This window comes from Panicum virgatum, chromosome 5K (genome assembly GCF_016808335.1).
Source record: "Panicum virgatum strain AP13 chromosome 5K, P.virgatum_v5, whole genome shotgun sequence".
NCBI classification, from domain to species: Eukaryota; Viridiplantae; Streptophyta; class Magnoliopsida; order Poales; family Poaceae; genus Panicum; species Panicum virgatum.
The window spans coordinates 61,509,431-61,535,217 of record NC_053140.1 but is presented as its reverse complement, the minus strand read 5'-3'; the positions used below and the strand labels follow the sequence as shown (position 1 = coordinate 61,535,217).

Genomic DNA, 25,787 nt, shown 5'->3' with positions numbered 1-25,787 from the left:
TTCTGAAGCCTAGGTACCCAACATCCCGTATTTCTACTGAGTTTGATTAATAATTTGTGTCCATGCATGCAGGTTGGGGTCGATTCCACTGCACAAGAGTTGTCCATCCATCACTTGGAATGATCAATGGTAATGTTGAAACGAGAGGTGATGGTCATCGATCCCTGCCTCGCCGACGGAGCAGGGGCACATTGCTGACGACGGAGCGGGGGGCATCGTTCGTGCTTGAGCCCTGACTGAGGTCACCACGATCCAACCTACGTCCAGCACATAGCAGAGTCATGTACGATTCCAAGTCCTCGGGGGCCAGGATAGATAGATACGTGCCCCTCCCCGAAACAGGGGGGATCTCTTTCCTCCTCCTGGAACTGGAAGCGTCGTCCTTCCCCTGCCCTCGCATCCATCTCTACCTCTCTGTCTCGCTCGCTCGCCCGCGCCAAGAAGCGGCGGCCGGCCTGACAACAGGTACGCCCTCCATCATCCCCGTCCTTCCCTCCCCTTTCCTTCTGTGCGACCGCGACGCCGGGCAACTGAAACCATAATAGATCGGCTAGTTGTTCCTAGACCTGTCCATGGAACTGTTTATTGTACCACTGTATGTTTCGGTGTTTACCTTTACCAAAGTTCAGTCTGGGGCTCACAGGAAAGCTTAAATTAGGTCATGATCCATCAACATTGATTGTATTCGTAGTTTTATGATGTCAGGTTATTGGTTCTGAGTTTTGACCCACATCTTGCATTTTTTTAGAATATCTGCTTCGGAGATGCCGACGAGTAGGAAGGATGATGATGATGCTCCCACAAGCTGGAAGAGGAATAAGAGAGCTGCTGATGAACTCCCAACAAACTCTAAAAAGAGCAAAATAATTTCCAATTGTGGAGGAGAAACAACTGAGTCATTGATTTCAGGTCTGCTGACCCTTCCTCTTTTGTTCACATGTTTCTTACAGCTCAACTTGAGCCACTCACAGATGTATAGTATCATGTTTCGTTAACTAGGTGACTTGCATCAGGGCTCAAATCAATGTATCTGGAGTGAGCTAAGCAAAGAAGTTGCATCAAATTTGTCTAAAAGTGTTGTCTCACTTTCTTTGTCCAATGGTGAGTATATGTACTGCTATAATCATTTTTCCAAATATATATATGTAAACATTGTTAACTATAGTTGATGTAAATTGTGATCTTATGTATAGGGCAAGAATTTGCATGCTCAGGCATAGCTCTAGAACGCATGGGGAATGTTACAAGGTTTCTGACTTTAGCAAGTTTGGCTAGAGCTTTAATTGATAAGAGATTAGACCATGATAACTTGAAGGTTGGTGCTGCTAATCACCCTTTACTAGTTTTCCGTTTACATAACATAATTGTGTTCATTGTTTACTCTTTTCTTTATTGTTATAGGTTGAAGTGCGTCTTGGACGCGATGTTGTCATAGGGTTTCTGGGTGAGTATGATTTAGATCACGAAATTGCTCTTGTCAATGTCATGGCAGTCCTTGATGTTCATGTCATACGTTTTAATCATCTGGAATTGGAACCTTATTGTAAGGTAGTAGCTTTAGGGCATGGCTTCTCTGGTGATGCTCATGTCATGGCCACTAATGGGATACTGACTGGTGATTCAAGTGGGGATCTTAAGATGTCCACTTGTAAAATTTCCAAGGTACACTTGCAATATGATATGATTACTTTAATACATTTTTGTCAGTAATCATCTTGGAGGCAATAAAATGATGATTCTCCAATGCAACTCTTGTTTTATTTCACTTTATTTTTCCCATATAATTTGTGTTGGCTGTATCTCCTTTTTTGCTAGGTTTACGAAGGTGGGGCACTTTTTGATTTTGGTGGGAACTTTCTTGGCATGAACTTTTTTAGGGACACTGAAGGAACCTTTTTCCTGCCAGTAAGGAAGGTTTTTCATTGGTTACCGCAGTTTACACCACTGCGAATGATTAAACATCCAAATCTTTTTAAGGCAGTCAGGTATGTATTGTATGTTTCCAGTTTACTTATCTATTGCCCTTCTCTTTCACCTAGTCTTTCTGTAAGAGAGAGAGAATAGGAGAGAATAATGGCTTGTATTCCTCCAAATTCTAGAAGGTTGGGATATATATATATCCTATACATGGGCTCACATATACACCAACAACCCCCCCCCCCCCCCCCGCAGTCTGAACTACCGGCGCAGCGGTGTTCAAGACTGGACAACAAGAAAGCCAACACCCCCCGCAGTCTGAACTACCGGCGCAGCGATGTTCAAGACTGGACAAGAAGAGAGTACAAAGGGCAAATACCCCCCAGCCACAACTAGCCACCGGTTACGTTGAGGCTGGAGCGAAACTCCGAGAAGGTCGAGGAGGGCAATCCCTTGGTGAAGATGTCAACAAACTGGGAGGTAGTCGGGATATGGAGTACCCGAACATCGCCGATGGCGACTCTGTCGCGCACGAAGTGTAGGTCGATCTCCACATGCTTCGTCCGCTGATGCTTGATGGGGTTGGTGGAGAGGTACACGGCGCTGACGTTGTCGCAGTAGACGAGCGTGCTCTTGGCGAGCGGGCTGTGGAGCTCCGCCAAGAGCTGTCGGAGCCAAGACGCCTCCGCCACGCCGTTAGCGACAGCCCGGTACTCCGCCTCAGCACTGGAGCGGGAAACAACCGGCTGCCGCTTGGACGACCAGGAGACAAGGTTGCCGCCCAGGAAGACGACGTAGCCGGAAGTGGAGCGGCGAGTGTCCGGGCAGCCAGCCCAGTCAGCGTCGGTGTAGACCACCAGCTCAGAGGTGGGAGAGCAGTGAAGAACCAAGCCGAAGCCAACAGTGCCATGGACGTAGCGGAGGAGACGCTTCAGTGCAGCTAGGTGAGACTCCCGGGGATCATGCATGTGAAGACAGACCTGCTGAACGGCATAGGTGAGATCCAGCCGGGTGAAGGTCAGGTACTGCAAGGCACCGGTAAGGCTCCGGTAGGCAGTAGGATCAGCCACGGGATCACCCAGATCAGCAGACAGCTTCGCCTAAGTATCGACAGGAATGGAGCATGGCTTGCAATCAGTTATCCCAGCCCGCTCCAGAATGTCGAGTGCATACTACCGCTGGTGAAGGAACATGCCAGACGGGTGAGTCTCAACAGGAACGCCCAAGAAGTGGTGGAGCTGACCAAGATCCTTCATAGCAAACTCCTGCTGCAGATAGGAGATGACGCGCTCAAACAACTGCTGACTGGAGGCTGTGAGCACAATATCATCAACATAGAGCAGCAGGTAGACAGTCTCATCTCCACGACGGTAGATGAACAGAGAAGTGTCAGCCTTGGCCCCGGTGAATCCCAAAGTCAGCAAGAACGTGGCGAACCGAGAGTACCAAGTCCGAGGAGCCTGCTTCAGACCATAGAGGGACTTGTTGAGCTGGCAGACCATATCCGGACGACTCGAGTCCACAAATCCCGCTGGCTGAGAGCAGTACACTGTCTCTGACAGAGTGCCGTGAAGAAAGGCATTCTTCACATCCAGCTGGTGCACAGGCCAGGAGCGAGAGAGCGCAAGCGAGAGGACCGTGCGCACCGTAGCGGGCTTCACCACTGGACTGAAGGTCTTATCATAGTCCACACCATGCCGCTGAGTGAAACCCCGGAGAACCCAGCGAGCCTTGTAGCGCTCCAGTGTGCCGTCAGCCCGACGCTTATGCGTCCAGATCCACTTGCCGGTGAACACATTGCAACCAGACGGACGCGGTACGAGGTCCCACGTCTGGTTGGCAAGGAGAGCCGCGCACTACTCTTCCATCGCGCGACGCCAGTGTGGATCCGCTAGGGCGTCACGGACAGAGGAGGGTATCGGAGAGACCCGCGGCCTGAGACGCCATCCGCCGAGTCACCATGGGATGGATATGCCGAGGATCCCGATGGATGACTGGCGGGTGGTACACCTCCGGCTCGACTCGAGAGCAAGTCGGCGGAGGCGGCGGCGGCGACGACTCCGGTGTAGACGTCGGAGGAGCCTCCGGAGCCAGAGTCGGCGCCGAACGACGCCGGTACACATGCACCGGCTCAGCGTACCGCGGCGGGGCCGGTGTCGGCGCCGAACGATGCAGGTACACCTGCACCGGCTGAGCGTACCGCGCAGGCGCAGGGGAAGGCACCGGGGCCGCGCGTGGCGCTGCAGGAGACACCGGGTCCGCGCGCGGCACGATCGGAGGTCCGGGGGCCGCGCGTGGTGCGACTGCGGGCACCGGGGCCGCGCTCGGCGCAGAAGGGATCACCGGGAACGGTGCCGGTGTACCGGGAAAACCTGCAGGGAAAGGGCAGACAGGAAAGGGTGGCTGAACCACCGGGTCAGTCGGAAACAGAGACTCCAGCTCGGGGTCAGGAGAAGGTGTGGAGGAGGTGGAGTAGGGGAAATCCGACTCGTCAAAGACGACGTGTCGGGAGATCAGAACGCGGCGAGAGGTGATGTCAAAGCATCGGTACCCCTTGTGGTCAGGGGAGTAACCAAGGAACACACAACGAGTCGAGCGGTGTACCAGCTTGTGAGGAGCAGTGGCGGAGGTGTTAGGGTAACACGCACACCCGAAGGTGGTCGTAGCGAGGAGGGGTACCGAAAAGAGCGTGGTGTGGAGTGGGAGCAGGAGAAGCAGTGGACGGAATACGGTTGAGCAAGTAGGTGGCGGTGTGGAGGCTCTCAGCCCAAAAGCGCGGGGGCAGAGAGGCCTAGATCAGAAGTGTGCGCACGATGTCGTTCGTCGTGTGAATCATCTGCTCAGTCTTGCCGTTCTGAGAAGAGATATACGGACAAGACATATGCAGCTAAACACCCCGAGAGAGGAAGAAAGAACGGGAGGTGGAGTTGTCGAACTCCCGCCCGTTGTCACACTGGACGGCCTTAACGGTGAGGCCGAACTGAGTGGACACCCAGGCAAAGAAGTGAAGGAGGGTGGGGAAGGTCTCAGACTTGACGCGCAAAGGAAACGTCCAAGAGTAGTGCGAGAAGTCATCGACCACCACCAGATAGTACTTATAACCAGAAAGACTAAGTACAGGAGAGGTCCACAGGTCACAGTGAACAAGATCAAATGTATGCGTCGCATGCGAAGAAGAAGAAAAAGGGAGCCGAACATGACGACCAAGCTGGCACGCATGGCAGAGGGGCTCAGCGAGAGCCCTAGTATCAGGAACATCGGCACTACGACTAAGCTGAGCCAGAACTGTTAGCAGCTCAATTTTCACTCTCATTGAGCTGAGAGGATGACACTCAAGTTGGGGAAGTTTTCTGGGTTTTTCTTCATTCACACTCACAATGCCATGCCATCCCAAGGGGGGGCTGGGGATACATTTATACAAGGGGCTGCAGGGCAGTCAAGCTAGATGCTAAGGACACTAATCCAAGATGCTAACTGCTAGTCCTAACTGCTAAGAACACTAATCCAAGATGCTAACTGCTAGTCCTAACTGCTGTCCTAGATGCCAACTGAAAGGTAGTCAAGATGATGTCCTTGCTGTCCTCTAGGGGCAGCAAAGCACAACGTGCTGCAGCAAGAGCATCTCCTCTTGTGCAGCCCCACAAAGACCAAGTACACAGACTTATCCATCATTCTCCCCCTAAGTCTTGTGCGTCGTCTTGTGGGAAGATTGAACCATCCCGGTCCTGGAGCAGAGCTCAAGGAACTTGATCCTTCCAAGGGGCTTGGTGAGCAAGTCCGCAAGCTAATCCTTGGTGTTGATGTAGCTCGTCTTGATGCTTCCTTCCTCCAAGCAGCCTCGGATGAAGTGATACCTCACCCGGATGTGCTTGCTCCGTTCGTGGAAAACAGGATTCTTGGCCAAGGCCAGAGCGGACTTGCTGTCCACCCTGAGCTCCACTGCTCCAGTGTCTCTGCCGAGTAGATCACCAAGCAGTCGAGCGAGCCAGAGCGCCTGAGTCGACGCGGTGGAGGCCGCTATGTACTCGGCATCACAGCTAGACAAGGCCACCACCTGCTGCTTGACCGACTGCCAGCTAACGAGGCACTTGCCGAGGAAGAAGAGGATCCCGCTCATGCTCTTGCTGGTGTCGATGTCGCCGGCGTGGTCGCTGTCGCTGTACCCGACGAAGTGTGCCGCTCCAGGGCACCTCAGGTAGTGGAGACCGTGGTCGAGTCCCCGCAACATAGCGGATGATCCTCTTCACGGCCTGCTGGTGCTCCGTCGTCGGTCGCTGCATGAACCGACTAATGTAGCCGACGGAGAACGCCAAGTCCGGCCGTGTGTGGGCGAGGTAGCGGAGGCTCCCCACAAGGCGCCGGTACTGAGTAGCGTCCACCTCCTCTGCCGTGCTGTCACGGCTCAGCTTCAGCCTCTCCTCCATCGGAGTGAGAGCTGGGTTGCAGTCGGTGAGCCCAGCGAGCTCGACGATGCGCTTGGCGTAGGCGGTCTGTCGAAGTGTGATCCCGGAGTCGTTCTGGTGCACCTCGATCCCCAGGTAGAAGGAGAGAGGCCCCAGGTCGCTCATCTGGAAGGTGGCCTTCATCTCCTCCTTGAACGCCACCACCTCCGCATCCTTGGTGCCGGTGATCACCAAGTCGTCGACGTAGACACCCACCAGCAGGGCATTTCCGCCATTGCCCCGCCGGTAGATGGCCGCCTAGTGCGTGCTTTGCTCGAAGCCCATCCCCTTGAGCGTGGAGTCCAGCTTGGCGTTCCACGCCCTCGGGGCCTGCCGCAGGCCATAGAGGGCCTTGCGCAGGCATAGCACCTTGCCCTCCTTGCCGGGGATCGCAAACCCCGGCGGCTGGTGCACGTAGACCTCCTCTCTCAAGTCGCCGTTGAGAAACGCCGACTTGACGTCCATGTGATGGACGCGCCAGCCCTCCTGGGCAGCCAGCGCAAGGAGAAGTCGCACGGACTCCATCCGTGCCACGGGAGCGAAGGCATCGTCGAAGTCGACCCCCTCCTGCTGCACGAAACCTCGTGCCACCAGGCGAGCCTTGTGCTTGACGACGGTGCCGGCTTCATCCCTCTTCAGCTTGAACGCCCACTTAAGGGTGATCGCGCGGTGACCACGAGGGAGGTCAGCAAGCTCCCAAGTGCGGTTCTTCTCAACCGCGTCCATCTCCGACTGCATCGCGGCACGCCATGCCGCGTCTCCCTCGGCCTCTGCGAAAGACCGAGGCTCGCCGTCGTCGCACGCGAGGTGCAACTGCGCCTCGAGGTCGTGAGGCACCAGTCCCGGCACAGGCTGATCACCGAGAAGGTCCTCCATCGTACGGTACCGCAACGGCTCGCCGTCGTGGTACGCGTCGACGCGCTCCTCGTCGTGAGAGAGCGGAGTATCGAACTCCACCGGACTGTGCTCAGCACGAGCAGGTGTCGAAGTAGACGTGTCCGGAGGAGTGGCTATCGGTGCTGGAGTGCGCGGCGTCGCCGGCTGTGGTGGTGCAGCCGAGGAACTCGGCGCGGCCGGAGTCGTAGCTGAAGGGCGTGGTGCCGCCGGTGTGGCGGGCGCCGGAGTCGGTGGAGGCTCGGGGACCGGGGTAGGCACGCTCGGCGAAGAAGAGCTGCCTACTCCCCCAGCTCCCTCGAAGTGGACGTACTCGACGGTGAAGTCGTCGTACGTCGGAGCCGAGCCGTCGTCCACCGCCTTGTCCCACGCCCATCCTCGCCCTTCGTCGAACACAACGTCGCGCGCCGTGCGCACACGCTGTGTCTCCGGGTCGAGAATGCGGTAGGCCTTCGAACCCTTCGCGTAGCCGATGAACACTCCCGGAGTGCTCCTGTCGTCGAGCTTGCCGATGTGACCAAGCTCCTTGGCGAACGCGAGGCAGCCGAAGACCTGCACGTGGGAGACCGCCGGCTTACGCCCATGCCAAGCCTCATACGGCGTCATGCCGTCGAGTGCCTTGGTGGGCGAGCGGTTGAGGATGTAGACGGCCGTCACCACCGCCTCTCTCCAGAAGACAGCCGGCATCCCTCTCTGCTTAAGGAGGGCCCGGGCCATCCCCACAACCGTCTGGTTGCGCCGCTCGACGACGCCGTTCTGCTGCGGGCTGTACGGCGCGGAGTAGTGGCGCTGGATGCCCTCATCCGCGCAGTACGCCGTGAAATCGGCCGCCGTGAACTCGCCGCCGTTGTCGGTGCGCAGCACGCGCAACTTGCGGCCGCTCTCCGCCTCCGCGGCATCCTGAGCACGCCTGATGGCGTCCGCAGTCTCTCCCTTGCTGCCGAGGATCATCACCCACATGAAGCGGGAGAGGTCGTCGACGAGCAGCAGGAAGTAGCGCCGTCCTCCTGGTGTGATCGGTGTCACCGGGCCACACAAGTCCCCGTGTACGAGCTCGAGCCGCTCCTTGGTTCGGAAGCTCGCCTGCTGGGGGAAGGTCTGCCGCTTCTGCTTCGTCAGCACGTAGACGTCGCAGAGCTGCTCCACGTGGTCGAGGCATGGGAGGCCTCGCACCATCTCCTTGGCGCCGAGCCGCTTCAGGGCTTCAAAGTGGAGGTGCCCAACGCGCTCGTGCCACTGCCATGCCTCGTCGTCCCTGCGAGCTGCAAGACAAAGAGGCTGGGCCACCCCGACGTGGAGGATGTAGAGGCGGTTCTTCCCTCGAACCACCCTGGCGAGAAGCCGGCGACGGTAGTCCCAGATGCGGAGGACCCCGCTGTCGATCACCACGCGGGAGCCACTCTCATCGAGCTGCCCAAGGCTGATGATGGAGTTCCGCAGCGCCGGGATGTAGTAGACTCCGGTGAGCATCCGGTGCTCTCCGGACTTGGCGGTGAAGATCACGGAGCCCACGCCCTTGATCTCCACGGCGGAGGAGTCCCCGAACCTGACGGAGCCACCTACGTCGACGTCCAGGTCGGAGAAGAACTCCCGCCGCCCGGTCATGTGGTGCATGGTGCCGGAGTCGAGGTACCAGCCATCGACCCTGTCGTCATCGGAGCCGTTGCCGAGGAGAACTCGGGCACGCGGCTCGTCGAGGTGGAGTAGAGCGGTGGCAGGCGGTGCCGCCGGATGCGGCTCCATGTCCCCGTGGAGTAGGAACAGAGCCGGCTCGTCATCCGGCTGGGCCTCCGCGACGTGGGCTTGGCCCCCACGCCTCCGCTGCGGGCAGTCCCTGGCCCAGTGGCCGGGCCTGCCACAGTTGTGGCAGGCGTCGTCTCATGCCGCCTTGGGCCTATCGGCGGCGCCGCCCTGAGCATCTCCGCGGGCGCCACCCTCGGCGCGCCCTCGTGCCCCGGCTTAGGCACCTCCGCGCCCCTTTCGCTGCTTGCCGCGCTTGCGGCCACCAGTCGAGGAAGAGGGCTCCCCCCTCCTGCTGTCACCGCGCCGGGCCTCCCACTACTCCTGAGTAAGGTGGAGCTTCCCACCGATGGAGATGCCTCCCGAGGGAGGCTGTGGCTCGTCGCTGTCGACGACCTTGAGGCGACCTATCGCCTCCTCGATCGTCATGGTGGAGAGGTCCAGCAGAGACTCGATCGAGCGGTCTGCCTGTACCTCTCGGGGATGCAGCAGAAGAGCTTCTCGACGGCTCTCTCCTCGTCGTAGGTGTCGTCGCCGAACTGCACCACCTTCTGCAGCAGAGTGTTGAGACGGAGGGCGAAGTCATCAACATCCTCACCTGGCTTGAAGGCCAGGTTCTCCCACCGCACAGTCCGCTCCCGCACTCTCCCTCTCCAGCTCCTCAAGGTCCCCCTCAGCGGTGGTGTCGCCGGCGATGGAGCCGCTGAGGATGCCGCGCAAGGTCTCAACCTCGACCTCCGCCGCACGCGCTGCATCCTCCGCCGCCTCTGCTTCCACCTCCGCCCTGGCCGCTGCCAGCTCCGCTGCAGCCAGCCTGGCCGCCCTCGCCGCTGCTGCAGCGGCTTGTGCCGTCGCTCGCCAGCGCTCCTCTGCCGCGGCGAGCTCGGCATCTCGCTGACGCCGTTCGCTCGAGGCGACCGAGCGCTGAGACGGTGCGTCGGACATGGCGCGCCTCCAAGGTGCTGCTGCGTGGAGAAGACGCAGCCTCAGACGTCTGCTCGGGTGAGGAAGGTGGAAGAGGGGCTGCTGCAGGTGCTGCTGCACTAACTGCTGCTGCTGCGCTAGCTGCTACTGGTGCTGCAGCAGCTGCTACTGCTGCTTGGGAGGGAGAAGAACAGGAGATATCCAGTCTACAGAAAAGTACGGCACTGATACCAGATGTTAGCAGCTCAATTTTCACTCTCATTGAGATGAGAGGATGACATTCAAGTTGGGGAAGTTTTCTGGATTTTTCTTCATTCACACTCACAACGCCATGCCATCCCAAGGGGGGGTTGGGGATACATTTATACAAGGGCCTGCAGGGCAGCCAAGCTAGATGCTAAGGACACTAGTCCAAGATGCTAACTGCTAGTCATAACTGCTAAGGACACTAGTCCAAGATGCTAACTGCTAGTCCTAACTGTTGTCCTAGATGCCAACTAAAAGGTAGTCAAGATGCTGTCCTTGCTGTCCTCTAGGGGCAGCAAAGCACAACGTGCTGCAGCAAGAGCATCTCCTCTTGTGTAGCCCCACAAAGACCAAGTACACAGACTTATCCATCAAGAATGTCGCGGCCAGGGTGACCAAGACGGCGGTGCCAGGTGGTGGAAGACAGCGTCGCGGCAAAAGCGGCAGACCAAGACAGCCAGGGCGAAGAAGAATGCGAGAGTGGTGCAGCGGAAGAAGGAAGGCGAAGGGTGTAAAAGGGCCCCGTACTGTCACACCAGAGTAGCGGACGCCGGGAGGCCGAATTCTTTACAGTGAGGCCAGAAGAATCAAACTCGATGGAACAAGAATTGTCAGCTGTAAACTGACGAATGGAAAGAAGGTTATGAACCATCTGAGGAGCAATAAGGACATTGGGAAGACGAAAGGAGCTAGGAGCAGAACCCACGGCGGTGACAGGAAGGCAAGACCCGTCACCAACCATGATGGAAGGACAAGAGGGGTGTGGGGGTCGGACAAAAAAGAGGATACCGGCATGTGGGGTGGTGTGGAAGGAGGCACCCGAGTTGGCGATCCACTCGGTGCTGACCGGCGGTGTCCGCCCCATGGCGCTGAAGGACTACGCGAACAGGGGAGCAGCAGCGGCGAGCATGGCCGCCGGCTGTGGCTGAGGACGAGGGCCCCCTGACCCTGAAACAGCCACATCGGGATGCGCCCTGGCCATGGGGCGCTGAAGGATGGCCAAGGCGTACCTCCAGGGCCAGGAGCAGGAGTGGGAACCGGAGTCAGGGTCAGAGTGCCTCGACGGCCTCCACCAGTACCACCAGAGGTAGCGCCGCCAGCACCACCACCACGTCCGCCCCGACGACGACGCCTGCGACCTCCCCCACTCCCGGTCTGGCCGGTGAGAGGAGCACCAAGGAGAGGGGCAGTTCGGGATCCTGATCCAGAGGGCGGAGCCTGGTGGGCCTAGGCGGCGAGGAGGGCCGCGGCGAGAGCAGCTTCGGCCGGAGCAGCGCCGGCGGCGATCGGCTGCCCGCTGAAGGCGGCGGCGGCGAATGGCGCGTCCGTGGGGGGCATCCCGAATGCAGGCCACGTGGCGGCGAGGGAGGCGGCCTGCGCGGCGGGAGCGGCGGCCGGCGTGGTGTGCGCGGCGGCGGCCCACGCAACCGGCGCGGCGTGCGCGGCGGGCGTGACGGCGACGTGCGCGGCGGGCGCCCGCGCGGCCTGGACGAGCTTGGCCTCGAGGTCCCACAGCCACTCGCGCGCAGAGGCCGGGGCCAGAGGAGGGAGGGCCGCGCCAGCCGGAGCAGCAGAGGAGGCGGCGGCAGCCCCCTGGGGCCGCGCCCCAGCAGCAGCAGAGGAGGGCGCGTGCAGGGGCACGGCTCCCACGGCGGCGGCGGCAGCGGCCGCGCTGGGTGCGCCCACGGCCGCGGCGCCCGCGCCTAGGGCGGTGGCAGTAGTGGCAGGGCGAGGAGGTGCTGGCGGCACGGTCCCGGCGAAGGCAAGCACCGCACGACCAGGGGCGACGGCGGCCGGGGACCACGGGCGCTGCAGGGCCACGGGCGGCACCCGCTCCTCCGGGTGCGGCGGCTGCAGAGGCAGGCCACGCGGGCCGCGCCAGATGGGCAGCGGGCTGCGCCTGGGCGGGGAGCAGGGGAGCAGCAGCGTAGGCGCCGTGGGCTGCCTGGGCGGCGGCCACGGCCGCCGCGCTTGGAGTCAGAGTCCCCCGCGCCCGCCACGGCAACCCCCGCGCCAGAGGCCCCCGCGGACGCGGCAGGGCCTGGGGAGGGGGCGCCACCAGGGGAGGGTGCGGGAGGAGGGGCGGCGCCAAACCCGTGGCGGCCGGATCCCGGACCCGCTGCGGCAGGAGATGGCTCGCCCGCGCCTAGCCCCGCGGCAGCAGCGCGCGGGCCGCCCAGAGCAGCGGCGTAGGGTGCGCGCGGGCCGCCCAGAGCAGCGGCGTAGGGCGCGCGCGGGCCGCCCAGAACAGGGGAATCGGCGACCAGAACAGGGGAGGGAAAGGAAGAGGGCGGCGCCGGCGGCCGGCCGGCCATGGAGGCGGCAGCGGCGGCGGCAGCCATGAGCTAGTCTGATACTATGTAAAAGAGAGAGAATATGAGAGAATAATGGATTGTATTCCTCCAAACCCTAGAAGGATAGGATATATAGATCCTATACATGAGTCTCTAGATGGGCCTCTATACATGGCCTCACATATACACCAACACTTTCCCCCTCCCATGTGTAGATTCATGAGGTTAGCCCTTTTGTGTGCCAAACAGCTTATGTGGCTCTATGGGTTTTGCAATAATATGTGGATTGTTCGGAGTTGTCCTTTGTAGCCTTTTTTGACATTTGTAATTCCTCTGAAGTTTTCAATCTTTATAAAAAGTTAATTAGTTGCTGTCGATTTAGCTTGTGCTACTGCTGCCCTGTAATAGGTTAGTCATTTTTCTTGTTTCAGCATTGATTCCAGTGTATTTGTTTGATTTAATTAAAAATTAGATAAATTACCGTCCAGATTAGATGTGCACCCACTACGTAAGAAACGGCCTATAGTGACGTGCACAAAGGGTACCCTTGAATGTATGATGTCTCCCAACTCTAGGGATTTTGTATACGGCTATCTTATCTTGTTTTTGTTGCTGTATTTATATTTATAATATCATACTCCAGACCTGCTTTTCTCTTGTTCTTTTCTGGTTTGATCTTTTTTACTTTTGGGTGTTCTTCTGTAGGGTTGGACGAAGACTCAGAGGTCAGGTATGTAACTCCAATTACAATCAAGAAGGTGAGCACACTGACACCTTGTTGGCTACTATTTTTTTCGCACGATGTAATTCATCTTCATTTCTAACTATACCTATTTGTAAAGTTGTCACAAATGGTGCAATAGCTTTTAGATTTGTAATTTATGCTGACTATCAACTAGATTACTTTCAGTGTTAATTCTAATCGATTAATTTTATTATGCATTTTATGGGTAGCATGTCAGTTCCAATCACTTGACCTCCTGACTTGTTGCACCAGTACATGGAGTTGTTCACGACAAGGACCAATTTGAGGATCTAGGCTCTTTGGGTTATCCCAAGCCATCAACATCGATGCTAAATGGTGAGTCAGTGTCTGTAAATATTCAGATTGTCCATGTATAGTGCCTTTTTAGCTTTCCTGTATTCCTAACAACTATTGTGCCTCTTGTCCTCAACCAGATGGCATGATTTTGATTAATACTTTTGAAGAGCCTTTTGGCGACGAATGTGGTAAAGGTGTCTGGACTGAGCTATCCGAAACAGCTTCTTCTAACATACATGGGAATATTGTTGCACTTGCTTCATTCAATGGTAATTTTGTAGTATTGTGCTATTATTTTATATTTGTATTGTTGCCCCTTTTTGTTTCCATTGGTCATAACTAGCTAATGATAAAAAATTATGGTGTTTAGGAGAAATAAGGTTATCTGCATCCACTGGTTTTTTCATTGAATGGAATGGATGTTCGGTTGTTTTGACTTCAGCAAGCTTGCTCAGAAAGTGTGGTTATGAAAAGAAGATCGATGAAACCTTGAGGGTTGGTTCTTGAATTCTTCTGTGATCCTTTTTGTTTTATGAACTCTCGAGTCTCATTGTGTCATTTGCAGATTGAAGTGTTGCTTCCAACCAAACAGCGTGTAGAAAAGGACATTACAACATTATAATCTGCATTACAACATTGCTTTAGTCAGTGTCAAGGGTTTCTGTGCTAGTCATCCAGCAAAGATTCAACATTTGTGGAATGATCATTCTTGTGATGTAGTAGCTGTTGGGTATTGCTTCAAATCAGGCAAATTAATGGCTGCAAGAGGAGAACAGTTAAGCAGGCCAGCCACACTTGATTGCAAATATCTTAGTTAGTCTACATGTAACATCACCAAGGTATGGCTGCTATTTTTCTTACGTACTTTTGTTTAGAGTTTACACTAGAGGTCCCTATACTTGTTTGAGGCGCCAAGTGTATCACCCGAGGTCCAAAGCTAATCAACATATTAAATCGCTTATGTGTCACACTTGACATTACACTATTTTACATTACCTGGTGAACCTATAAGTTAGTGAATCATCTCTCTCCACTCATGTTTTTCTCCCCTTCCATCATCTCTAGGTAGTGGTCTCTTCGGAATTTTTATTAGCTTATTATATACTTTCATATGGAAGTTAGTAGTGATATGAATGACGAATTGGCAAAATTAGGGAGCATGCCATATTGAGATGTGAAGCGGGTGGATCAAAGCTAATTAGGGAGGTTTAGACCTCTGGTGAACCACTTAGCAAGTTTAGGGTGTAAATTAATAGTTAGGAGTTAGGACTGCCAATAAATCTGCAAATTGAGATGTCAGAATATGAATTAGCTACCAATATCTGTTTGGCAATACCAATGACCAAATTTCCATGTCACTTGCTTAGGCTGGCATTGGAGGGCCCGTTCTTGATTTTGATGGGAGATTTATTGGCATGAACTTCTATGAAAAGGTAGTAGGAACCCCGTTCCTACGCTGGAGGGAGATTCTTGTTGTCTTGGAACACTTTAAGAAAGAAGGGTGTGTCTAGAACTCTACATTGGTTTGAATCTTGTTGAAATAACCTAGTTGCATGTTATTCAATTAAATGTATTTTTTGGTGTGTTTATAATTAGATCTGTTGCTAAAGCTGACCATTCTGGTAAGCCTTCTCGTTTGCTTGGCTGCACTATGGTTGAAGGTCGCAGTGTTCGGCCAAATAGGTATTTTGATGCTCATAACATTATGGTAATGTTTCACGTAAACTTGTGGATTGTTTTACATTGTGGAAAAAATTTTGAACTACAGATGGTACGTGCCTGAGCCATATTGGTGCCATCCTGACGATCCTAAAATCCGACCCACAGGATGCATTGTATTCAAGGATGGACGGAGAGAAATGCACTTACGGAAGCCATCACTTTAGACTGTTTGAGTTGTTTAAGTTGTCATCACAAAGTGTTGCGACATGTACAAAGGTTGCCTTGTTTAAGTTATCGCCAAGACCTACTGTCTGGTCCTGCCTGGTTGTGCTGTAGTATCATGTACTCACAGTCCCGAACCATTCAGACCAGTCTTTGTTTTATCTACTACTAGGTTAATGCCAGACAATCATGAATTTCAATTTCTTTGAATCACAATTCTGGCTAAACCACACATCTGCACTGCGGCGTCATTCGCTGATAGTGCAATTAAGTTTAGATTGAATTTGTCCTATGGGAGTGGCTGATGCCCGATGTAAGTGAAATGTCAACCTGGCTGACAGAATCGCAGTTGTGGGTGTGACTGGCTACCGGTACAACAAAATGATGTTTGGAACTAGTGCGGGGACCTACACGTTTGGTGCTCGTTGTCAGGAATGGTTAGGGAGATGTGTATGTCACCATGCATACACAATTATATAACTGGGTTTAGTTTGTGTCCAATTAGAAAGGAATGGCCTTGCCACAAAGAAACGAGGCATTATTTCTTTAGCCGAATTCTTTTTGTCTTCGGGATTACTAAAATTAACTAACGCAATTCAACAATTTAAGAATCTCAAAGAAACTATATGTACTAGAATGTTGCTTCGATGTGCTTAACTCCAGAACTATAGCAAAAAGCAATTGCTTAATGCATTGTCTGGTTAATTTGAAGGAAACAACATTCTGCAGTCATGCCCAGTAGTAATGTCATGCATTTTGGTCCGACTTTTATTGAAACCGTAGGAGTTCGAGTTTTGCCAGCAAGCTGTCGCACATGAAGCCACAACAGTCAGCCACCTTAACAAGTACATCAAATGAAAGCCACAACAGTCAGCCACCTTAACAAGTACATCAAATGAATCCTTATTGGTACTTTGTAACGTCACAAATAAAATCCGCAAGCGCACGGATACCGTTGTAGCTTTCACCCAGGAGTATTCCGAGGTATCGTATCCACTGAGGAACGTGATTACACTATCTACAGGTTCAGGCTCATCCAAGAACACACAATGGTGTAGGAGGTATAGGACACAGAGGACTTCCTAAGATTTAGAATCTATATTTAGAGAAAAAGATACTTCGCCGTTATACTTTGAGCTACTGGTTTCGACTGGCTTATACAAGCCAATAGCTCCAGTAATAATGCTCTATCCGATATCCGAACGTGGAGGGTTACTAGGGCTCGAACATGGCTGTCACCACCTGCCGGCTACCTCAACAAACCGTGGGATATAAGACAATTGAGTGGTAAAGTCTAGCCTAAACACCACGTCTACACTATTCCGTACTAATCCTAACCCTGGCCAAGATTATCCTTCTCAATCCGGAGTCTTAAGCTAGGACCAAATGCTACTCTAAGCATACACTCAACTAATATAAGGCAGAAGAAATAACTTGCAACGAAACTCTAATTCTAAATAAGAAAGTCTCGAACACTTACAACCGAATAAGTATCCGTCGAGGTACAAGCGAAGAAGAGTGCCGACAACCCTGGCACTTCCCCTGCCTATCTTCCTCACTCTCGTAGAGGTACAATTTGGAGAAGAGCGTCATTACCGACGCCCCTCCTGAGTACCTCTACCCCTAAACTCTCTAAGACAACTCTCGCTCAAGTGAGAACTCAAGAGAAGAGTGAATTATTGATGGTGTGGTGTGAGTTCCTATTCTCACCCCCTCCCCTACTATTTATAAGGAGGGAACCAGGGTGCTCCGGCCGGTGAAGTAGCCTGGGCCTCCCGAAACCGCCTTCTAGAACCAACTAGAAAAGCGCCACGTGGAAGATGGAGCCGAGGGGGCCCACTGGTAGGTCGGCCGACCACCACGTGGCACGAACCGACTTCAATCTTCTCTGGGTGACTGGTAAGTGAGTCCCAACATCGGTTATGGGTGGCTCGGCCTGTCTTAAGTCGGTTTACCCCCTCTGGTAGGCCCATGGATCTTTGTGCTTGCGTATGATTGGTCGAGAGGGGATCACCTTGGATTGATGATGTGTCCTGCGCATGGACTGCTTCTCCTCCTCTTGTGTGGCTGTCAAATGGGCCGTTTTTGGCCCTTGGGCTTGTTTGTGATTTGTTAGGAATTTGTGCCTTGGATAATATGCTTGTTACATGTAGTTTTGGCCAAAATTCACCTGCACACATTCTCAGACCAGCATCTGTGGAATTCGTCAAATAATCATTTTATGTTAACATTTATTCCTTCTGATGCTCGACTTTTGCACGATAGTTGACGGTCAAAATGGGTCAATAGCGAACTTGAACAACCCCTCCACTAAGATCCTTTTCTACCATCAGCAAAGCCGACAACTGATATCTGATTAACTAGAAATAATTACTTAGGATGTATTGGCTAGCAAATAAAATCAACAAACTAAGCAATCGCCGAACAAATAAATTATTATAAATAAAAACACCAAATTTGTAACTATCAATCTAGCATTACCACAAACACACCAGACGAAACATAAAATATTTCAAGCTCCCCACTCCACATTACAACTTCCGGGTAGGGTTACTGGAGCATGTAGGTACAAGAAAAACAAAAACAGAAATAGCTAACAGTGAGCAGTCACCAACTTCAGATCACCGTCACCACGCTTGAAGCCCTCCTTGGCGTTTCAATAGTATTAATCAACACCTGTCCCTCACATTGTCCGAGTAGTTTTGGAAAGTGTAGAAAGCCAAGAGCCATATGAGTTATAACTTTTGGAGATTTCACTAGAATATTAGAAAACACCCAATCATTCATGGTGGGCCAGAGCTCACAAGACACTCTAACAAAAACAGATACTTTCCACTTATTTTCTCTTTGTTACACGGATCCTCTAGAAAGTTGTCTCAAAGTCCTTCATATCCAATGGGTTGAACTGCAACCCCAGACTCTCTTAACCAACACAAAATCACCAGCCGGTAATGGACACCGAAACAAAAGGTGGTCTAGTGTTTCTGTAGCTTACAAAATTTGCAATTTAGGGAACCATTCCAACACACACATTTATATGAACGATTACATTAAGATTTTGAGCTTACAAGTAGTAAAAAAACAAAAACATTTAGGACCATTAATTCCAAAGATAACTTCACACAAAAGGCCAACCAAATATCTATAATTGAAGAAGATCATTTCCTTGGTGCTTCGGGTGACCCGAAAAGAAGTCATACACTATACTAGATATATATTAGTGATAAAATAGAGCTTTGAGGATGGGGAAAACTCACATCGGGTGCAATCAGTAGCCAATGGTTTAATACACTGTTAACCATCTCGCTAGACCGAGCATGCTCCAGTTGCATAAGGTTGCAATGTGTAACCCTATAACTTTATCACTTAGCAAGTTAGCATCATAGATGCTCTAGGATCACCACCTTGTCCAGTGCTTGTAAAGACAACGTTTTAATTCCCGAGGCACTAACTTTCTAGCGGTGAACTTATTTTTCCAGGAGACACCCCAGGCTCCAAAGTAGCAACAGTCTATCTTGTGAAGATATAGCCCAACAAATAGACATTGGTTTGTGCCGGTACATCCTCTGATAATTTCGAGGTCAGTTACTTCATGTTCATGCAATATCTTAGCTTCATACTACGTAGCTTCCTCAACAAATTTGATGCATACCGTGTGCTTAGAGGAGCCAAACCTCCTATGACATGCTGCCATGTCATAACAAGTCAATTGGTATTTGTTGAACGGATCATTATGAAATTGGTACAATCACGGCCTCTTCAGGATTAGTAGCTTTCTTATGAACAACCACCACACTTTCATGGTGTTTATTAATTTTTGATTGACCAAATTTCTCGATCTTCATAATTGATTCTTGTCTGTAAGTAAATTTCAAATGAGGAATGTGCGTGGATTCGATCTTATAAAAATATAAAAATTGGTATCATGCAAAGGCAGGAGGCTAAGAGAATCAACATACAGAAAACGAAAACTAAAAGTCCTTCTATCTATATATACAGTTAACAGTTACACCTATGACACACCAACTCACTATAGAGTTGGTCGGTTTCTTTAATTTCTAGTTACTCAATGTATTGGGTTCTTTTGATAGCAGAGCCATCTTTTCACTTCTGAGTGGCAAAGCCTACCAACAGATAAAGTTAGCTTCCGTGTGATAGAGCCAACCTTCGATGAATTCCAGACCCTTTGTGATCCCGATTGGCAGAGCCAACCTTCAATGGATCACAATTTATACACTAAGTACTTAGAAACTATATGGCTTAACCAGGAGACTGACACTTACAAGAAAAAGACTTTATTGCAACACAATACTACACAAAAGCATACGACATCCTTTTCTTTAGGATCTAGTCATTCACCCTTCTCCTACCACTATCTATCACCTCTCGTCTATACCATACTCATGGATGGATGTCATAGCAAGGGAGGGGGTCTCTATTTATAGACCAGTGGGAGACACGATATTAGACAAGTGTTCCTTATAGAGAATTTCTAAATATTCTAATATTTTCTAAATTTATTTATTACTAATTCTAGAGTGCTTCATAGAAAATATCTATTTTGCATTGTGAAGAACACTCTAGAAGTTTGTCTTGCACTCTTTCTCAATATTAACTGTAACCAATAGATTCTATATTAACGAGTTGATTGGTTATTCAGGGCATATATAGTGCAATGATGCTCAAAGAGACAGAATAACAAATCATCCACATAAGATCCCAAACCTAAAATGAGAAAAACTAATATTCCATACTAATCTCTGTTTCTCCATGATGAAAAACAAAAAGTTACCTCGCCAAAATGACAAAGGCATATATGCCGCTTCCACAGCCAGCACACTAGCACAAGGGTTCACAAGAGGTATTAAAGAAATAACACAACTTCCAGCAGTCATCAGCCTTACTACTAGAGTAATAACTCTCTCTCTCTCTCTCTCTAAACTCTATTATAAAGGCTGACAGGGTGGGCTCCAAGGTTCAGGGTGGATAAGAGGTTCGAGCCTTACTACTGGTGGGCCTTTACTTCGGTTCGAGCCTTTCTCAATCAATGCAAGTATTATATAAGTTTTATTTTTTTTAAAAAAAGCATGCAGTCTAGTGATAACAAAAGTCTCGGTAGCATATCATCATGAATTTGACCCTCCATGAAAATAAATCTTCTAAAATTTAACGGTGTTGTGCTTTCATTAGTAGGTGACATTTCCTTCGACAGCGAGACACATATGGTGACTTCATTAATTTCGAGTATTTGCTGGCTCTATAAAGATGCTCATAGGAGCAAGGATTGCGTACATGTGTTCATAAGGGTGGGCGTTCATATATACTTTGTTAATCTCGAATATTTGTCAGCTCAGTCTTCGAAGATACTAATAATAATAAAGATAGGGTTTGCGTACATGCGTGTGTAAGTGTGAGTCGTATTGTGTAATCTAAAAAAAATATTTTATTTTTATTAAATAACATACACAATTTAAGAACTTTAACAATATAAATTGTATGTGCATAATAAAATGAAGCCCAAGATTTTTGTAATTCCTCTCACTTTACATGCTTGATTATTGCAGTCAAATCAAACCTATATTGGCATATGAGTAGTATTTACATTTTTCTTATTCTAGTGTCAATGGTATTGTTTTTTACTCCGTGGAGTGTACAGTAAATCATCGAAGTATAGAAAAAGGATGTGTGCAAAGCTGCAAAGATTTTTTTTAATCTTTTTTACTTCCGGATCAAGAGGTGACAAGAGTATAGTAGATACAACGGTTATGTATACTTGGTTACCTCCTCAAAATTTCTTTCAATTTTTTCATATAAGTAAGAGTTGTAATAAGGGTGATGAAAACTTAGATGAGAAAGAGGGACAAAGATAGGGAGCTATGTGTATAAATTATCCATGTGACACGGAGTTAGGATTAAAATCTACATATGGAGGAGGCATGGAGTGGCGAGGGCGACGAACCACGGAGGCAGCCGAGGGCGACCAACCGGCGGGCGACGCCGCCTTCATGCTTCATTTTTTGACGGCTTCAGAAAAATGGGCTAGTCATGGACTAATGGTCCAAAATCTAAAGTTTGAATGCTTTACCTTCTTCCTCTAGTTTCCAGCCTAACAGACATCACTTTCCATAGCGGCTGAACCTCGCGGGAACTGGCACTAGGAGGTTCGTCGGCCCACGGATATGGTGGCCACCATGGCTCGTCATACTGGTGGCTCCGCCACTGTGTGGCACGTCACATCCTACAATGGCAAAATATATACATCTATGTGAATTATATGTAACCATATAATATATTTGACAAGTTTGTATCTTGGTTTACATGTTTTGCTGCTTATTGGATCAAAATGATACAATGATACGAATGGATGGGTGCAATTCTCTCATTTTCTCATTATTAGAAGTAAGTTGGTTAAATTAGATTTTATCACAGTTTGCTAAGTTAAATATATATCTCACTGTATTTTTCGAATATCAAGATTTGTAATCTTAGGCACAACTTCTTAAATTAATTGGTGAAATCTACTTTATATATAGGTATTGTTGACGAGGTGATAAATAATGCTGACATGACTGGAAAAAAAAACAGAATACGACACGATTAATTGGAAAACCCACCTTAAATAATTTTGAGATGAAATTTGCATTTGCTTCAAATTTTAAAAGTAGAGGATGAGGAATATAGCGTTTTTTAGGCTAGAGAGATAAAATCTAATTTTGAATCACATGGTGCATGTCTTGTTTTTCTAGCTTTTGCAACAGTTTTGCATGTCAAGTTTACTCCTATGTCCTATCTACGTGGACAGAACAAATATTTTTCAATCTAATTAATCATGGAACAATGCCACGAATCATATTGCTGGGCTGCTGCCATCCTTCACTCACGTGTCTGGTGTTGTCCTCCCGATCTGATTGGAAAGGCCGTCACCCCCCGGTCTCTCCGCTCACCGGCGCTCTCTGCACCCACGAGCATCCCCAGTTCCTCCTCTTCACCCCCCGATCCAATCGCAATTGGATGGGTAAGCATATCGACCCCTCGAATCGCCACTCGTCTCTGTCTCCCATAACCAAATCGCCGCGTGATTTGATTTCTGCAGGCTCGCTCCGGTGCGCCGTTGATTTGTGCAGCACACAGGTTGGTTCGAGCTGATTGCTTCTGTATCCTTCACCGTTTTGCAGTGATTTTGTTCGTTCCCATGACGTTTTGCTCGCCTGGCTAGCGCTACAGGTTGCTTAGATCGGTGTGCGGCGCGAGGTCAAGCCCAGGCACGGTATCCATGGAGAAAGCGAGGCTCACGCCATACCCGAGGGAGCAGGCCGCAACCAGGATATGCATGGTGTCTAGGTACCCGCATTGCATTCACCTCAAGTTCCGGCAACGTACACAACACTGGTTGAGGAATTTCTGGATTTTGATGCTAATTACACTTTCATTGTTCTTACAAGTGTCGCGATTCCTTGCAGCTTTGCTACAGAATTACTTGAGATAAGGTCCAAGGAGCCGTCCCTCCATGTGCTGGTTATTCCTGGAAATCCAGGTCTGCGAAGCACTGAAGATTTTAGAGGATTCTTATGTTGAAATGCTCATGACTGCAACCAGTTTCTGCTTTGTAGGAATTGCTGCATTGTATAAGGACTTTGTCGAAGCTCTCTATGAGAGCCTCCGTGGGCAAGCATCTATTACAGGTAATTGCCATGCACTTTTTGCATCGTATGGACTATCTGTGTAGTGTAGCTTGCTGCTTGCTGATGAACCTTTATCTGCTGTCCAGCTATAGGGCATATTTCGCATAGCCAGAAGGTAACAAACAACTTGGCTGATGTTTGTTTCACATGCAACTCTGAATGCAAGCCGCAAACCTTGTAACACACATATGTTACAAATCATTGAATGTTTATACTATGGTTTCATTGAATTCCTTATTCACCATATTATTTTGCCAGCAGAGCTGATTTTTATACTTTCCGTGACAGGATTCTGAACATGGACGATTGTTTTCGCTGCATGAACAAATTGACCATAAGGTGCAGCTTGCATGCTCCATCAGTTGAAACTTCTCTCTATATATTGTTTTTGTGTCCTTTTGTTTCTGCTGCAGCAGCTTTTGGTTTCTGCAGCATTGGTCACAAAAGGAATAACAAAAAAGAGAGGAATACCTCATATTAAAAGCAAAGCCATTGAGATGGCAACACACTCTCTGCCTCATAGTTGTTTCATCCACCATTGTCTTAATATGTTCTGTTTTATATGTTACTTTACTTTTTAATAAACTTGTTCAGGAGAAGATTTCATTCCTTTATTTGTGTGGCCAAGACCGTCCTATGATTTTATCCCATATTTTTCTCCAGTTTAATTCACGCCCATGCCTGCAGGTTGATTTCATTGAACAAGAGCTTCAACATTCTGAACAATCAATAGTTTTGGTAAACTTTCGCCTTCACCACTACAAACCTTCATTAAGTTGTTCAATGCTAACTGAAAATCTAGGATGTTTTCTTAACATAGTAGTATACAGGCATTTGTAATCTTAAACGAGTATACCGATATCAGATATTTGGTATTTGTCTTGAAGTGCAAAGCCTCTGGATTCTTATGTGACCTAGAAGAGTTATGCATCTCAAAATTTGACCGCTTGACCATCTGGCCCAAGCTCTCACCTCCCTATTTACTGTGAAAACATATTATAGAACTATTTGTCACTGTAATATTCCATAGCATTATTATGGCATAACGGGGTTGTATGGATTACAATGCTATGCGCATGAACTCTAGGACGTTCAGATCTGTTCTTGCTAGAATGCAGTGGGCCTTCTCATAGTTCTTACTTAAATTCCCTTTTTTTTTGTTCCCTTTCTGTGAACCTCTGCATCTTAATTCCAACTCTTTATTGGTCCCAAAAGAGAATTAAATTTGTCTATTTAAATGAAGGTTGGACATTCAATTGGTGCATACATAGGTCTGGAAGTCTTTAAAAGACTTCAGAACAAGGTATCGATTCTTGCCCATGTCTGGCACTCCTTCCTACAAACCATCCATACAGTTTACTATCTTTTGTCTTCACTTCTCTTGGACAGATAAAAATGTTTGTAGGACTCTATCCATTTTTAAAGTTGAACAAGAATTCTGTAACACAATCAGCAATTGGGTATATTGCAAGGTACTGAAATGCTCGGATCAAGTTCTTTTTAGTATAGCATGTTCCTTCTATTACCCAAGTTGTGATAGTCTAGTTAAGGCGGCATGATTGCATCAACACTGAATACACAGTGAGTGGTCTGAAATAAAGGGGAGGGGGATGCGATTTAGATTCTTTTCCCCTTTTTATTATAAAATTAAGTTAGTAATGATATTTTATCGGTTTAATTGTCAAAAAATATATTTTATCAGTTTAGGAATTAATTGGTATTCACTTTGACTTGGGCTTCAAGTCTGTGCCCAAATTGACTAATCGTTTTGATGAATCGGGCCTTCTCCACTTGGATCAGGTCATCACTCCTTAGTAAAGGGGTTAGTTTATTTGCATTTTTCATCGGGTCACTCCAGCCTTCAATTACAAGGGGTATTGTGAGAAGGTTCCTTGGACATTCATGGTCTGTAGTAGCTGTTGATGTTGCATGCTGCCATCTCTTAAAGGTGAGTCTGAACTTCTAGTAATTACATGACTATGTGAGTCGCATCACTTTCATATGCTTACTATCTGAAAATATCGATACATTTGCTCCTTTGTTATGAACTTTTGCAGTACCATACGATGCGCAATGTTCTTTTCATGGCAATGACAGAGTTCCAAAAGGTAACTCACAACCTTTACTTGTCATTGCTGCATGCAGACGAATGAGCTGTTCTAGCAACAGTTCTGTTTTAAGTTACTAGAGCTCCTCCTCTAGTGTAGTGGCTATTGACAACTTTCTCGTTGCGCTCCAGCTTACTGAGGAACCAGACTGGACATTTGTCAGAGCTAAAGAGGATAAAATTGCCTTTTTGTTTGGTGTAGACGATCACTGGGGTCCACTATCTCACTTAGAAGAGGTGAACATATAATTTGTTATTCTGACAACCGGAGTTGAGGAATTGGGCTGCTTGACGCTAACTATCTTGTGTTAATTTGGAGGATCAGATATCAAAGCGCGCACCCGGAGTCACCTTGTCGGTTGAAACAGAAGGTCACACACATGGCTATTGCTGCAATGAGCCTGGATCCTTTTGGGTTGCAGACTACATCGCAAATTTGATCAAAAACCGTAGCTTCATTAGAAACAACTAGGGTGCATTTGAATGTATCGTACTTTCTATGAAGGGAGGGTGACAAAAAGAAATCCTTGTCCATTGCCGCACATTGTTTGGCTAATTCTACAAGGGTTCTCCTTCAATGCTGTCTCGCTCTGACTAATGCTACATTTGCCACCT

General features: G+C 49.6%; 2 protein-coding genes across 14 annotated transcripts; both read left to right on the top strand.

Moving 5' to 3' along the window:
- The first annotated feature begins 20 nt into the window (after positions 1 to 20).
- On the top strand, positions 21 to 20,757 carry LOC120709303. Of its 12 annotated transcripts, XM_039994899.1 has the most exons (16): positions 21 to 465; positions 749 to 909; positions 1,000 to 1,101; positions 1,194 to 1,315; positions 1,402 to 1,444; positions 1,553 to 1,662; positions 1,816 to 1,825; positions 1,907 to 1,985; positions 13,163 to 13,215; positions 13,455 to 13,538; positions 13,637 to 13,768; positions 13,870 to 13,994; positions 14,065 to 14,338; positions 14,867 to 15,000; positions 15,096 to 15,182; positions 15,268 to 15,599. In XM_039994899.1, exons 2-13 carry the CDS (start codon positions 765 to 767, stop codon positions 14,119 to 14,121), a joined length of 1,062 nt encoding a protein of 353 aa, XP_039850833.1. In that variant the 5' UTR covers positions 21 to 465; positions 749 to 764; the 3' UTR covers positions 14,122 to 14,338; positions 14,867 to 15,000; positions 15,096 to 15,182; positions 15,268 to 15,599. The 12 variants fall into 12 exon arrangements, with proteins under 12 accessions (XP_039850833.1, XP_039850832.1, XP_039850831.1 ...); XM_039994898.1 differs by having other exon boundaries at positions 1,556 to 1,662; positions 1,816 to 1,985; XM_039994897.1 differs by having other exon boundaries at positions 1,816 to 1,985.
- A 1,487-nt stretch (positions 20,758 to 22,244) lies between these two features.
- On the top strand, positions 22,245 to 25,753 carry LOC120709306 (lipid droplet-associated hydrolase-like). 2 transcript variants are annotated; one of them, XM_039994905.1, is made up of 14 exons: positions 22,245 to 22,398; positions 22,477 to 22,514; positions 22,600 to 22,724; positions 22,844 to 22,917; positions 22,994 to 23,065; positions 23,152 to 23,180; positions 23,354 to 23,404; positions 23,753 to 23,803; positions 24,309 to 24,368; positions 24,455 to 24,537; positions 24,866 to 25,013; positions 25,123 to 25,173; positions 25,305 to 25,409; positions 25,498 to 25,750. In XM_039994905.1, exons 1-14 carry the CDS (start codon positions 22,395 to 22,397, stop codon positions 25,642 to 25,644), a joined length of 1,038 nt encoding a protein of 345 aa, XP_039850839.1. In that variant the 5' UTR covers positions 22,245 to 22,394; the 3' UTR covers positions 25,645 to 25,750. The 2 variants fall into 2 exon arrangements, with proteins under 2 accessions (XP_039850839.1, XP_039850840.1); XM_039994906.1 differs by having other exon boundaries at positions 22,271 to 22,398; positions 22,608 to 22,724; positions 25,498 to 25,753.
- The last annotated feature ends 34 nt before the right edge of the window (positions 25,754 to 25,787 follow it).